The sequence below is a fragment of the Typopeltis vanoorti genome, chromosome 1 (assembly GCF_054136105.1).
Source record: "Typopeltis vanoorti isolate ZY-2024b chromosome 1, IOZ_Tvanoo_1.0, whole genome shotgun sequence".
In the NCBI taxonomy this organism is placed as follows: Eukaryota; Metazoa; Arthropoda; class Arachnida; order Uropygi; family Thelyphonidae; genus Typopeltis; species Typopeltis vanoorti.
The window spans coordinates 178,228,401-178,242,611 of record NC_143549.1 but is presented as its reverse complement, the minus strand read 5'-3'; the positions used below and the strand labels follow the sequence as shown (position 1 = coordinate 178,242,611).

Below are 14,211 nucleotides of genomic sequence, written 5' to 3'. Positions count from 1 at the left end.
CTCCTTTTGCGACATTTCATTTAAATTATTACCAGTTTATTGCTTGTTAATAGGAAATGATTAATGAAAGTTTGATTTTGAATTGAGTGTAATGCTTATTCCATTTAGTGTATTCTGTTTACACTAAAATACTTTAGTATTGTATTTGTGCATTTAAGGTATTAACACTGCCCTAGTGCCAATGTACCTGTCAGAAATATCTCCTTTAAATCTACGAGGAGGACTTGGTAAGTATGAATAGTCTAAATCACTTCATATTGATTACATAAAATGTAAGTACTTATTTTATTTATTAATATTCTTGCAGAATATTTATAACTACAGAACTTCATAATATTAAAAAAAATTACTATAAATGCAAATATTGGAGTAGTTTTTAGCATTGTTGGCTTGTTTTACTTTTGAGAGAAACTTGTGAAATTAAGAATTATCTACACATTAGCACAAGAATAGCATATTTAATATACTGCCAGTTATTTCAGTTTGAAAATAACAAACTATCATCAGTGGCTAGACAGAAAACAGTTTTTTATAAGGTTGAATACAAACAATTGATCATTCAAAATTAGAAGGAGCCACATGATGTTACATCGTTATGTAACTGAATCGTTATGACTGCCTATCTATGTCAGAAATATGGGAAAGTTTGATCCGAATAACACATTAACACATTTTTTTAATTTATTTTATTTTATTTTTATTTTTTATTTATTTATTTTATGTTTATTTTTTTAATGAAGACCTTCTAGATACTACATCTGTCTAATGATATCTTTAGTATGAGTTTATAAATTAAGTTTTTGTATGACATTGTAAATTTGTTTATTATTATTATTATTATTATTCATGACACCTCCAAGGAGTCCGAAGACTCATCGCAGGAGGACACCCACTGTACAACTCTCCATCTCCACTACTATATCGAACCTCTACTACCAATCATCTACATCAATGCCATCTGCCGCCCACACCCACCACCACAGCTAGTATTTTTTGTCAATAAATTATGTGTGTTCTGAAGGGGAATGAATGATCAATTATACATGTAATTATTCTGCACTGTTATGTTTTCCTTTCTTCAGTGAAATGATATCATGATTAATACTACAACATCATGCTGATCGTTCTAATTTTGAATGATCAATTGTTTGTATTCTACCTTGTAAAAAACTGTTTTCTGTCTAGCCACTGATGATAGTTTGTTATTTTTTTTTAAACTGAAATATCTGGCAGTATATTAAATATACTTTTATTGTGCTAATGTGTAGAGAATTTTTATTGGTCAGCTTGACTTGTCAGAAATTATTATTATTATTATTCAGGACCTATATGAGCCCATTGAGGTCCTGAATAATAATAGGTCACAAGACTCATAATGGTAGGCTCATCTTAGACAACACAAAACATCATAACACTCTTTAAACTCATTACATTTACTAACCTCCATGCAAAAAAAATCTGTTTCTTACTCTTATTCAGCACTTCCTTTCTCAATTTCTACTGATAGCCTCATGTCCTTATTCCTTCCCCATGTTGTACTATATGAAAATTCTCCAAAAATTTCTTCAGTGCAGTTGAATCAATTTAATCATCTATCCAACAAAATTTCAAGGGGATAAATTAACTCTCTCTAAGGTTACTTTATCTCTTTCAATCTTGATGCCCTATCCAAGTAATTCAGATGGGGTTTAATCATGAATTTATACAGCAGCTAAAACTCTTTTATCTCTTCTGGTCAATGTCTTTTTCAGAATATTGTAGCAGTCCTCTGTGTTGTCTTCACTACCTTCATGATAAGGCTTCTAAACTTCAAATTTCTATTGAGCATCTTCCCCAAATTCCTTGCCTTTTCCACTTCCTCAAGTATAGTTCCAGCTATAGACTGGTGGATCCCAAATTGCAACAGCTCACAACTAATTTCATTAAACTAACATACCATTTGTTTGTCCACCATTCTAGCTTATTTAAATCCACCTGAAGGGGTATAGTCAGCACATTAATAAAACTGCCAAGCTTCACATCATCTGCAAACAACTAATATCTCCATTCAATCTGTTATTATTATTATTAACCCAAGACCACATGGAGCCAAAGACTCATCTAGGAGGTCCTTTTATCACACACACAGCTCATCGCCTTAAACACACTCAAATTCTCTGCAGACACCACTCTCTCAGGCAAGGCATTCCAATCATACGTAACTCTGCATGCAAAAAACATGCTTCTCACTCCCCTGCTCACATCCACCTTATACAGCTTCCAGGGATGACCTCTGGTTCTCAAACTGTTTTCTGTAAAACCTCTCCAAAATTGATCCCATAACAACCCCTTACTAACTTGTAGATCTCTATTATATTACCCCTCTTCCTCCTATCCACTAGACTCTGTAAATTGCATTTTCTCAACCTTTCCTTGTATTTGACATTCCAGAGATCAGAAACTACCTTAGTCAGTTGCCTCTGGACCCTTTCCAACATCTCTTCGTCATTTTGAAAACCAGGTGACCAAATCTGTGCACAGTTCCCCATGTATGGCCTAATCGAAACCTTGTACAATGGAAAAAGAATTCTTTACTTCTACAAGTCAGTGTCGTCCACATCATTCCCAGAATTCTTTGTGTTTTCCTCACAATTTTGTCAGTGTGTCCCCCAAATTTCAGATCCTTATCCACTATCATCTCAAGACCTCTTATTCCCTCCCTCCCTCCCTCCAACAATATATTCTCACCAAGCATAAATTCTGCATCCATCTTTGTTTCCCAAATTTTAAAACCTTACATTTTGCAACATTGAACTCAAATCCCTATTCCCATTATTATTATTATTATTATTCACTCAATTTATTCAAGTCTTCTTTTAAGGCCACAACATGTTCTCTGTTATTCATAGTTCATCCCAAATTTACATCATCCAAAACAATTGAATATCCTCATCCATATCTTCGCCAATATTATTAATATACAGGTTAAACAATAATGCCCCTAAAACAGACCCCTGAGGCACACCACTAGTGACTTTCCTCTTCTGGGATATTGTTTCCCATACACAACTTACTGATACCTATCAGATCGCCAGTCTCCCATCCATTGTGCTAATCTAATATCCAACACTATCCTCTCTAGTTTGACTATCAACTATTGATAGTATCATTGACATAAACATTAAACAGTAAAATTAGTAAGTCATTTGGAACCACACTTGTTCTTTCCATCTCCCATATAGCCACTCAACCACTGTGATATCTGTTGGACAGCCAATTTTCAATCCAATTCACTAAGCCAATATCTAAATCCCTATATGATAAAATTAAATATCTACAAAATCTCCAAAAATGGTTGTTTATGCCTCTCCTTCATCAGCCGCCTTTGTTACATTATTATTAAAGGCACCCAAATTATTAAACAAGTGTTTCCTTAACAAATCCATGCTGACCTTCATAGATATTACCCCCATGTGCTCAATTTTATGTGTGATATTTTTACTAATTTTTCCAAAATCTTAAAAGCTATAGAAGAAATACAAATTAATCTGTAGTTTCATGTCGAAAGTTTATTTTTCACTTGGTTAGAATATAATATAATAAATTTAGTTTAATCCTTTATCCAAGTGTGAGCAAACAAAGTTTGCACCTGAAAGTATCTTCAGGACTGGGGTAAGGTGGTACAACACCAGAGCAACTCCTTGCAAAGGTGGAGCAAGCTACCAAAACTCCTATCTCAGTGTCTCCCATAATGCAAAACACATCTCCTTGCAGATATGTCTAATGTTGTGCATTAAGGGAAGGGCTGCTACCCAGACTAGTTTCGACCTTTATTGAGGTCTCTTGAGTGGGAGCCAGGCCTAAGTGGAGATACCAGTCAGAAGCATTAGCAAGGTCATCTCTACCTATAGGAGTTGCCAATTGGTGTGCCACCTTTTTAATAAATTACTCTGGATTTAGAGAAAGATGTTGAAAGTTTATTTTTCACTTGGTTAGAATATAATAAATTTAGTTTAATCCTTTATCCAAGTGTGAGCAAACAAAGTTTGCACCTGAAAGTATCTTCAGGACTGGGGTAAGGTGGTACAACACCAGGGTGACTCTTTGCAAAGGTGAAGCAAGCTACCAACACTCCTATCTCAGTATCAGTCGATCTCTGGCACAGGCAAGCTGGGTTTTCCTCCTGGAAACTCAGGTTTTTCCTCCTGTAAACTCAAGAAAATCAACCGTAGAACCCACATTATTTCAGACATTAAATATATTGTGTTAGGGTTAGGGACCACAAGATGGCAGCACATTTGAGCCGTCTCTCTCTTCACAGTGTACCGCTTAATTAGTGATAGCCTTGGGCCATCTATCTCTGATTGGGTACCAGTGGAGATTGAACTGCCCACTCAGTCTCCAAAAGTTAGACAGGGCTAAATGGCCTCGCCTACTCCCCGTATACGGGCATAAAAAGGCGTTAGCTGATTTTTTTTTTTTTAAATAATAATAATAATTTAAATTATACATTTTTGGTCATGTTATAATAGAAATACAATTTTATTAATACAGACTAGTTTACAATAAAAACATTTATTAAAACCTAGCAGTTTCGCCAGCAAACTGTCTGGCTTTTTCAAGGCGTTACGGAGATATGAAAGTAAACCAAACTAATTTGGTTTACAATGCAATATCCAGTAGTAGCTACTACTAGTAGACTAGTAGCTACTAGTTTGGTTTACAATGTTTTTTATGTTCCTTTTAATTTGCATTTACTAGCTTTCATATCTCCGTAATGCCTTGAAAAAGCCAGACAGTTTGCTGGCGAAACTGGTAGGTTTTAATAAATGTTTTTATTGTAAACTGGTCTGTATTAATAAAATTGTATTTCTTCAATAATAATAATTGTATTATAAAATAGGAAAAATGTATCTTGGATTGATACATTATTAATAACAATGCCTGTTGATGTCTACTATAGTTTTCACTGTTTTCTGCCATTCTTTTCTGTTCATTGTTAGATGGGTCAACGCTTGCATGATCTTTCTACACCATTCCTTTACAGCAGCGCTTCCCAAACTGTGGGCCGTAGGTTTTGTTGAGGGGGCCCGTGAAATAATGGAAACAATTTTAAAATGTTTTAAGACTAAGAGTTTTTTAATCTTAAAAGAAACATTTAATTTTTATTATTTATTTTTTATTTTTTATATTTTAATTGAAAAAAATCACACATTGGTGCGTGTTCACAAATTTTACTTCCTGCGTATTTCGGCGCTTAATGAATATTAGTAAATATATGCTTATTCATATAAGTTTCATTTCAAAGCAGAAATCTAAGAATTGCAGTTTCAAATATTTCATCTGATATTGACTTTTTGTGTAGCAGTATTGAAACACATCCACACTAAATTGTTATTAAACTTCTTTTATGTTTTTAATTCTTTCTTTATTACTAATCTTTTTACTTTTCATTTGCTTGTACTGCAAATGCACAATAATAATATATCTATCTATATAAAAATATGAGATAATGTGCCATGTCAAATGTGTATGTAAGATGCTAAAAATGTAATATTTGTATTTGATTTTTGCAATATTTGATTTGTTTGTTTTGTATTGAATATAAATACAATAAATATTATAATAATATATGTCTATATTATGATTTTTTTCGAGGGGTCTGTGAAATATTTTAATTTTTCCAAAGGGGGCCCTGACATCCAGAAGTTTGGGAAGCACTGCTTTACAGCATCAATTCACTCTCATCTTGCCCATCCTCTTCTATTTATGCCATCCATTCTACTAAACAAGTGTTTTGATCTCTCTCTGTCTGTTGTCATCTATCTAACAGATATATCCAAAAAAGTTAAGTTTTCTTCAAATTATTTTCTGTGTTTGATTCTCTTTCCACTATACTTTTTGATAGCATTCTTCATTTACTACCTTTTTTTTATCCAATTTGTAGAATCTCTCTCTAATACATTCTTTCAAATGCAAATATTCACCTCACAGAATTCTGACCATTAATGTCTTCCGTCCATAGAGAGCAACCATGAATATGCAAGTTTGTGGTACTCTCAGCTTTGTATCGAGGTTCACCACTTTACTTTGCTATATCTTATCAATTGCTTGTAAGCTTATTTTTGCTTTTCTTATCTCCTTTTTTAAAGAATAATCATGCTTCATATTACTTCATAGGTATGTGAAACTTCTATTTCTTCTAACTAATGCTCATTGACTTTTGTTCACTTTTTCAGTCCTGCTAGAGTTGCAAGTGAACATAGCTGTAGATTTGAGCTGGGCTAAAAAAAAGTGTTTTTAAATTAATGTATAGTGTGGCTTTTTATCACAAATTGTGCTGCATTTTTTTCAGTCTGGATACAAGTGTCCTTCAGTAGTGTTGTTGTTGGAATTTTTGTTGTTTACATTGTGTTTTACCACTTGTTTGTGTTATTTTATTATTATTATTATTAAACAAGACCTCATGGAGTCAAAGACTCATCTAGGAGGTCCTTTTATCTCACACACATCTCATCATACCGTGTCTTAAACACATTCAAACTCCTTGCAGACGCCACACTCTCAGGCAAGGCATTTCAATCACTCACAGCTCTGCATGAAAAAAACCTGCCTCTCACTCCCCTACTCACACCCTCTTTATACAGTTTCCAGGGATGACCTCTGGTTCGCCCCTGATATCCCACTATTCTCTGTAGAACTTCTCCACAATTGATCCTATAACAACCCCTTACCAACTTGTAGGTCTCTATCATATCTCACCTCTTCCTTCTCTCCACTAGACTCTGCAAATTACATCTTTTCAATCTTTCCTCATACTCGACATTCCAGAGATCAGAAACTACCTTAGTCAGTCGCCTTTGGACCCTTTCCAACATCTCTTCATCCTTCTGAAAACCAGGTGACCAAATCTGGGCACAGTAGTCCATGTGTGGCCTAATCAAAGCCTTATACAATGGAACAAGCATCTCCCTACTTCTACACGTCAGTGTCCTCCGCATCATTCCCAGAAGTCTTTGTGTTGTATTCACAATTTTGGCGATGTGTCCTCTAAATTTTAGATCCTTATCCACTATCACCCCCTGATCTCTTATTTCCTCTACTTCCAACAATATATTCTCACCAAGCATAAATTCTGCATCCCATCTTTGTTTTCCAAATTGTAAAACCTTACATTTTGCAACATTGAACTCTCATCCCCATTTGCTTACCCAATCACTCAATTTATTCAAGTCTTCTTGCAAGGCCACAACATCTTCACTACTCTTTATGGTTCGTCCCAACTGCATCATCTGCAAACAACTGAATATCTCCATCCAAATCTTCACCGATATCATTAATATACATGTTAAATAGTAATGGCCCTAAAACAGACCCCTGAGGCACTCCACTAGTGACTTTCCTTTTCCTGGATATTGCACCCCCATACACAACTTGTTGATACTTCTCAGATAGCCAGTCTCCAATCCAATGCACTAATCTAATATCCAACCCCATCTGCACTAGTTTGACTATCAATTTATCATGAGGTACTCTATCAAAAGCCTTTGCGAAATCCAAGTATATTACTGTGTATCCTTCTCCTCTGTCCAAGGAAGCAGTCACTTTATTGTAATAAGTAAGTAGATTACTAAAACATGACCTCCCTTTAGCAAATCCATGCTGTCCATCAAAGATTATACCATTGTTGTCAACCCAACTCTGGATCCTAGTTCTCACAAGCTTCTCCAACAACTTAACCACAACACCTGACACAGAGATAGGCCTATGGTTTGATGCTTGAGTTCGATCACCTCCTTTATGAAGTGGCACAATCTTGCCTCCCTTCCACTCTTTAGGAATTTGACCAAGTGCAAGACTCGTATTAAAAAAATATGTCAAGGCAGGTGTCAACTCTGTGGCACATTCCTTCAGAATACATGGTGATATATTATCAAGTCCCACAGTCTTATTTACATCTAGTTTACTCAACTCCCCAAACACCTCTTGCTCACTTACAGTCAGTCTCTTCTCCCCCATCATTAACTGCTCTTAATCTCTCCATGAAGTCACATTCACAAGACTGAAAGATCTTTATGAACTGCTCATTAAGTATCTCCACCACACATTCTGCAACAGCTGTCTTTATACCATTTCCTCCAATCAATGTCATCCTTCCATAATCATTCTTTCTTTTGCTGGCTACATATCAAAAGAACTCCCTAGGATTATTTTTGGCTTCATTAGCTAACTGCTGTTCATATCTCTCTTTAGCTACTCTCACCAACCAAGTCACCCTCCTTGCCTGGTCTTTGTAGACCTCATGAAATTGGTTACTTCCACTTCTCTTATGCTGCCTCCACAATGCCCTTTTTCTCTGTATTGCATGCTTAATCTCTTTATTCATCCATCTCACACCTACCTTATTTAGCCTTCTTACCCATGGTATACATTTAGACATTGCATCTACTAAATAGTTTTTGAAAATCCCCCAAGCTGCATTGATCTCTTTTCCAGCTAACTCCTCATTCCATGCTACACCTGCAAGCTGTCTCCTGAGCTCTTCATAATCACCTCCCTTGTAGTTCCACATATACCCTTTTTTCACAGGGGTCCTTGCACTGCTGGCAGCCACCCAGGTAATCACCTCATGGTCACTTTCACCAATTGGTGGATGATTTGACACCTCATTGATAATTACATCCTCCGATGAGATAACCAAATCCAACACCCTTAATCCTCGTGTGCCTGCTGTTACATACTGTCTGAGGTAGTTATCCCTCAAAAACTCAAGAAACTCATTTTCTTTACTTCCAGTTGCTATCTCTTCATTCCAGTCTATATTGCCATAATTAAAATCACCCATAATGATCACCCTTTTCTTATTTGCTTGGCTTATTTGACTATACATTTCACTATCACCACCATCCACATTACCAGGTCTATAACAACATCCCACCAACTATTTGATTCTATTCACCTCTATCTCACACCATACTGCCTCAAAACCACTGGCTCTATTTCCATCTTGCATCTCTACTTTGTATGGACATAACTCTTTCTCTATCATCAATAGCACTCCCCCTCCCTTTTTACCCCTTCTATCCTCACGAAACACATCATACCTTTCCATCTCTATTCCTGTCAGGATGTCGTCCTCATCTGACCATGTCTCACTTATTCCGACAATCTCTGGGTGCACAGATGCAATTAGTGCAACCATTTCATCCGCCTTGTTTCTTATACTTCTTGCATTGGTATACAAACACAACAACTCATTTCTGGATCTACAGCTAGTTCCACTGATACCACTCACTTGATGTGATCTCTCCATGCTGGACCGGGGCCATTTCCCTTTATGCTTCTTCATTTTTGAACCCTTTGCAATTCCATCTGTTTCCTCTTGATCCCTGGTCATCCCATTACTTTCCTGCCTACACATGCTCTCACCTCCTCTTGGAGCATCCACCTTTCTCACGCTGTGTACCCCTGTCCACTCTGAGCCTCCCTGTTTCCCTGCTCCTCTTGCACACCCATTCTCTCATTTTCTATACTCATACCACTCACTTCCCCATTCATTTCCACTTCTTCAATCTCTCCTGTCTTACTCTCCTGCTCTTCCACATCACTCCCCTCTCGATCTGATTCATTCTCTCTATTCACTTCTCTACTTTCCAGCAGCAGTCTCTCCAAGCAACTCGCACCATAACCACTCAAATGCATTCCCTCGCTCCCATACAGCTCACTTCGTCCCTCAAACTCATTTCACACATTAACAAACTGTACTCCCATCTCCTCACACATTTCAGCCAGAATATCATTCATAATCCTTGCTCTCTGCCTCATTTCACCACAATCATACCTAGGCAACACATTGACTACCCTTCCTGTCACACTATTCTCTTTTATCTTTCCAAGCAGTCTCCTGACATTCATTTTGACATGCTCTTTGTTCTCTCTCAAATCATTTGTACCAATTAATACAATTAACTCTTTTGCTCGCTCCCGCCTCATATTCAATGCCTCAATCACTCTACTCATTTTTCCGCCTGGAAAACATACCTTGTGCATTTTATCCTCTAGCACACCTTTAATAATGGAGTCGCCATACAACACCACTCGCTCATCTTTCGTTAACTCTTTCATGCCATCATGGTTTATTTTAATAGTTTTGAACTGAATTCTCTTAATTTCACTCTGCATCCATTTCATTTCTTGCTTCATCCAATCCAATTCACCTTCCGAACCTCGCAACACATTCTCTCTATCATTAAATCTTTTTAACTTTCTAACTCTCGACCCCCTCTTCTCACTTTTCCTCTCATTCAACCTTCTTTGTTTCCGTACTTTCGGTCCAACATACATCCAACTTTCACTATCATTCTTCTCACTTTCACTCTCATTTATCTTTCTTTGTTTCCGTACTTTCGGACTAACATGCATCCAACTTTCGCTATCATTCTTCTCACTTTTACTGTCATTCATCTTTCTTTGGTTCAGTACTTTTGTTCCAACATTATTTGCTTGTGTTAAGAAAATTGCTATATGTATGCACTGAAAAAAAAGAAAAATTTGTGGATTGTTTGGGTGAACAAAAAGAAGCAAAGCATTAATGTATGTGAAAAGTGGCTTGATAGATTAGAGTGTTTAGAAATAAGAGCAAGAGTCGGGACTGTAGCAGAAGACCTTAGGCAAGAGTTAGTAAAAATGAAAAGTGAAGTGAAACATCTGGAAGAGGATATTAAACATCTAAAGAAAAGATTGGGTGATGAGAATGAGAAGGAGGAAATTAGTATTACAAAGAAAGAGTCAAAGGATAGTCATACATCATTGTATGGGGACTCTATCATTAGAGGAGTGATGACTAATAAAGTGCACAAATCATGCTTTCTTGGTGAAACTATGAAAAAATAACTGATGCATTGCAGTAAAGGAAAGAGCTGGAATCAAAATTACTGGCAGTCTGGGCACAAATGACTTAGTTGGAGAAAAAAAAAAAAATGTGAACAGAAACTTCAGGAAGTCGTTGCAGCAGATAAAGGGTAATAGTGTTGTTGCAAAAGTCGCTAGTACGTTGTCCAGATATGACAATAGTGAATTCAGAAGGAGAGCAGAGATAATGAATAGTAAGATGGATGGATTGTGTGAGGAAAAGTGGGTTCAGTTTGTAAATCTATGGAGTGAATTTGATGGAAAGTTGGAATGGTTTAAAGTTGATGGATTGCATTTGAATGGGTTTGGTGTTAGACATTTAGAAAGGCTATTGTTTCCTGGGAAGGCACAGAAAAAAAAGTTAATGTCGCAAATGATCAGATTTTACTTGTGAAGCAGGATAGCATAAACCAAAATGGATTGTATGACAGGAGGAAGATGTGGTTGCAGCATTACAAGGTGATGGAATACATAAATGTGAGGATGAGATAAATATGAATGGTAATCAGAGTCAGGATCAGGAAAATAGGAGTGGTTAGACTGAAGAGAGAGAGAGAGAGAGAGAGAGAGAGAGAGAGAGAGGTGTGGTATAGCAGCTAGAATAGAGAAAGTTAGTGCTGGTAGAATGGTCTCAAGGACACAGGGATTGTTATGTTTGTGTATGAATATAAGAAGTATTCGAAATATGAGAGCGAAGTTTGTGGCATTGATTGAGTCAGTATGTCCAAAGATAATTGGTATAAGTGAAACTTGGTTGTTTTAGGAAGATGTGATATCTGGGATAGAAATGGAAGGATATATAATTTTCTGGAAGGATAGAAAGTTGCAGAGACAAGGGGTAGGGGAGTGCTGTTAATGAATGTGGAGAAATTGTGTCCATGAAGTGTGGATGTTGATAGTACATGCACAGATGTTGAATCTGTGTGATGTGAAGTTGAAATTAACAGACTAGTATATATGACAGGATGCTGTTATAGGCCAGGGAATGTAGAGAACCCATTCAAATACGGATTGTGAAATGTTTAGGCAAATTGATTGGGCATGTAAAAATAAGGTGATCCTGTTCAGACATGTTAATTACAAGATTATAGAATAGAAGAAGGAGACAGTGTATGGAACAAGGAGAGTGAGTTTATTGAATTTCTGAGAGATAAATATCTTAAGCAGCATGTGGCTGAACAACTAGAGGCTTTACTGTTTTGGATTTGGTGATAACTTATCAAGATGTAGTTGTTAATGAGGTGTTGACACTGCTGCGAGTTGGTGAGAGAGTGATCATGAGGTACTTGTTTAGGAAGTGGTGAAACAAGAAAAGGTTACTGCCAAAAATGGAAAATACCTCATCATGTGAAAATATAATGTAGGTGATTATAGGAAGCTTTGTAGTCACTTAGCATCAGTACATTGGGTAGATGAGTTTAGCAGAAAACTTGTTGACAGTGCATAGAAATTCACACGGCAGTATCTGACAAAAGCAATGTATTACTGCATACCAAGGATTAAGAGTGAGTAAACAGAGTATGAGTGAAATGATTGAACAGTAAAATCAAGCAAGCTGTGTTGGAAAAGAAAATGCTATGGAGTAGGTACAAAACAGTTGGTGGTGATTGGATCCATGAAGGGTATAAAGTGCAGGTTATGAAGGTGATGGGCATGGTAAAGAAAGAAAAAATGCACTATGAGAGGAGATTGACAGGTCAGTCAAGGTTAATTCCATGGAATTCTACTGCTGCGTGGCAAGCAAGAGAAACAATAATTATGGCAGGTTGACACTGGTGGATAGTTTTGGCAGCAAGAATTATTGAACAAGTTCTTTATCAGTGCATATCATACTGGTATAAATGATGCTGTGGAGAATTGCAAGTGAAAGAATCAGAGGTGTATGGGGTGTTGATTGGGTTAGATGTTAATAAGGCTGAGGGAATAGATGACATGAAACCTCGTGTTCTTAAGGAATGTGAACTACAGTTGGCTATGCCCTTAAACTGGTTATTTAATGAAAGTTTTGTGGTGGGTAGGGTTGCTAAGGAGTGGAAAGAGGGCAGAATAGTACCTTGCCAGAAAGCATGGTTCTAGGACATAAGTTTCCAATTATAGACCGATCTGTATAACTGCAGTTGTAGTCAAGGTGTTGGAGAGATTGGTTAGTAATAGAATACATGATTTTATTGATGGACATAGCATCCTTTATGATAGTCAGCATGGATTTCTAAAAGGTAGGTCTTGTTTTAGCAATTTACTTGCATTTTATGATAGGATAATGAGTGTGTTAGATAAGGGAGAATCATAGACAGTGATATTCTTGGACTTTGTAAAAGCACTTGATAGATTACCACATGACAGGTTGGTGTAGAAGCTGCAGAGGATGGGAATAGATAGTATATTGGTTAGATGGATCAGAGATTGACTCTCTAAATGATACAAATGATACCACCAAGTTAAGTTTGATGGAGCAGTATCTCAAATAAAGGAAAGTAACCAGTGGCAGCCCCAGGGTTCTGTTCTTGGTCCCCTGCTGTTTAACTTGTTTGTAAATAATATATCATGTGGACTGACTGGGGATCTTCAGTTGTTTGCTGATGATGCAAAGTTGGGGAGAATTATAAGTAACACAGCTGATGCAAATACAAACTTATTTATTAATTACTGACCATTTACAAAAAACAAAACTACATTAGAGCCTATCAGTTTCGCCAGCAAACTTTCTGCCTTGAAAAAGCCAGACAGTTTGCTGGCGAAACTGGTAGGCTCTGATGTAGTTTTGTTTTTTGTAAATGGTCAGTAATTAATAAATAAGTTTGTATTTGAATTATATAAATGACCAAATATGTTTAGTTTAAACAGTTTAATGTAACACAGCTGATGTTGAAAGTTTATTTTTCACTTGGTTAGACTATAATAAATTTAGTTTAATCCTTTATCCAAGTGTGAGCAAACAAAGTTTGCACCTGAAAATATCTTCAGGACTGGGGTAAGGTAGTACAACACCGGGCAACTCATAGCAAAGGTGGACCAAGCTAACATCACTCCTTGGTCCGCCTTTACTACGAGTTATCAGGTGTTGTACTACCTTACCCCAGTCCTGAAGATATTTTCAGGCGCAAACTTTGTTTGCTCACACTTGGATAAAGGATTAAACTAAATTTATTATAGTCTAACCAAATGAAAAATAAACTTTCAACATCTTTCTCTAAATCCAGGTAATTTAATAAAAAGGTGGCACACCTTTTGGCAACTCCTATAGGTAAAGATGACCTCGCCATTGCTTCTGCCTGGCATCTCCACTTCTAGGCCTGGCTCCCACTGGAGAGACCTCAATAA

General features: G+C 36.6%; 1 protein-coding gene across 3 annotated transcripts in view; it reads left to right on the top strand.

Moving 5' to 3' along the window:
- Positions 1 to 14,211, top strand: part of LOC150110672 (glucose transporter type 1-like) — a 1,175,276-nt gene that overhangs the window by 630,982 nt on the left and 530,083 nt on the right. For all 3 annotated transcript variants that reach the window (XM_090395569.1, XM_090395562.1, XM_090395554.1), the window contains exon 8: positions 159 to 227. In XM_090395569.1, the coding sequence (XP_090251695.1) occupies positions 159 to 227 (69 nt within the window). The remainder of the gene's footprint in view (positions 1 to 158; positions 228 to 14,211) is intronic.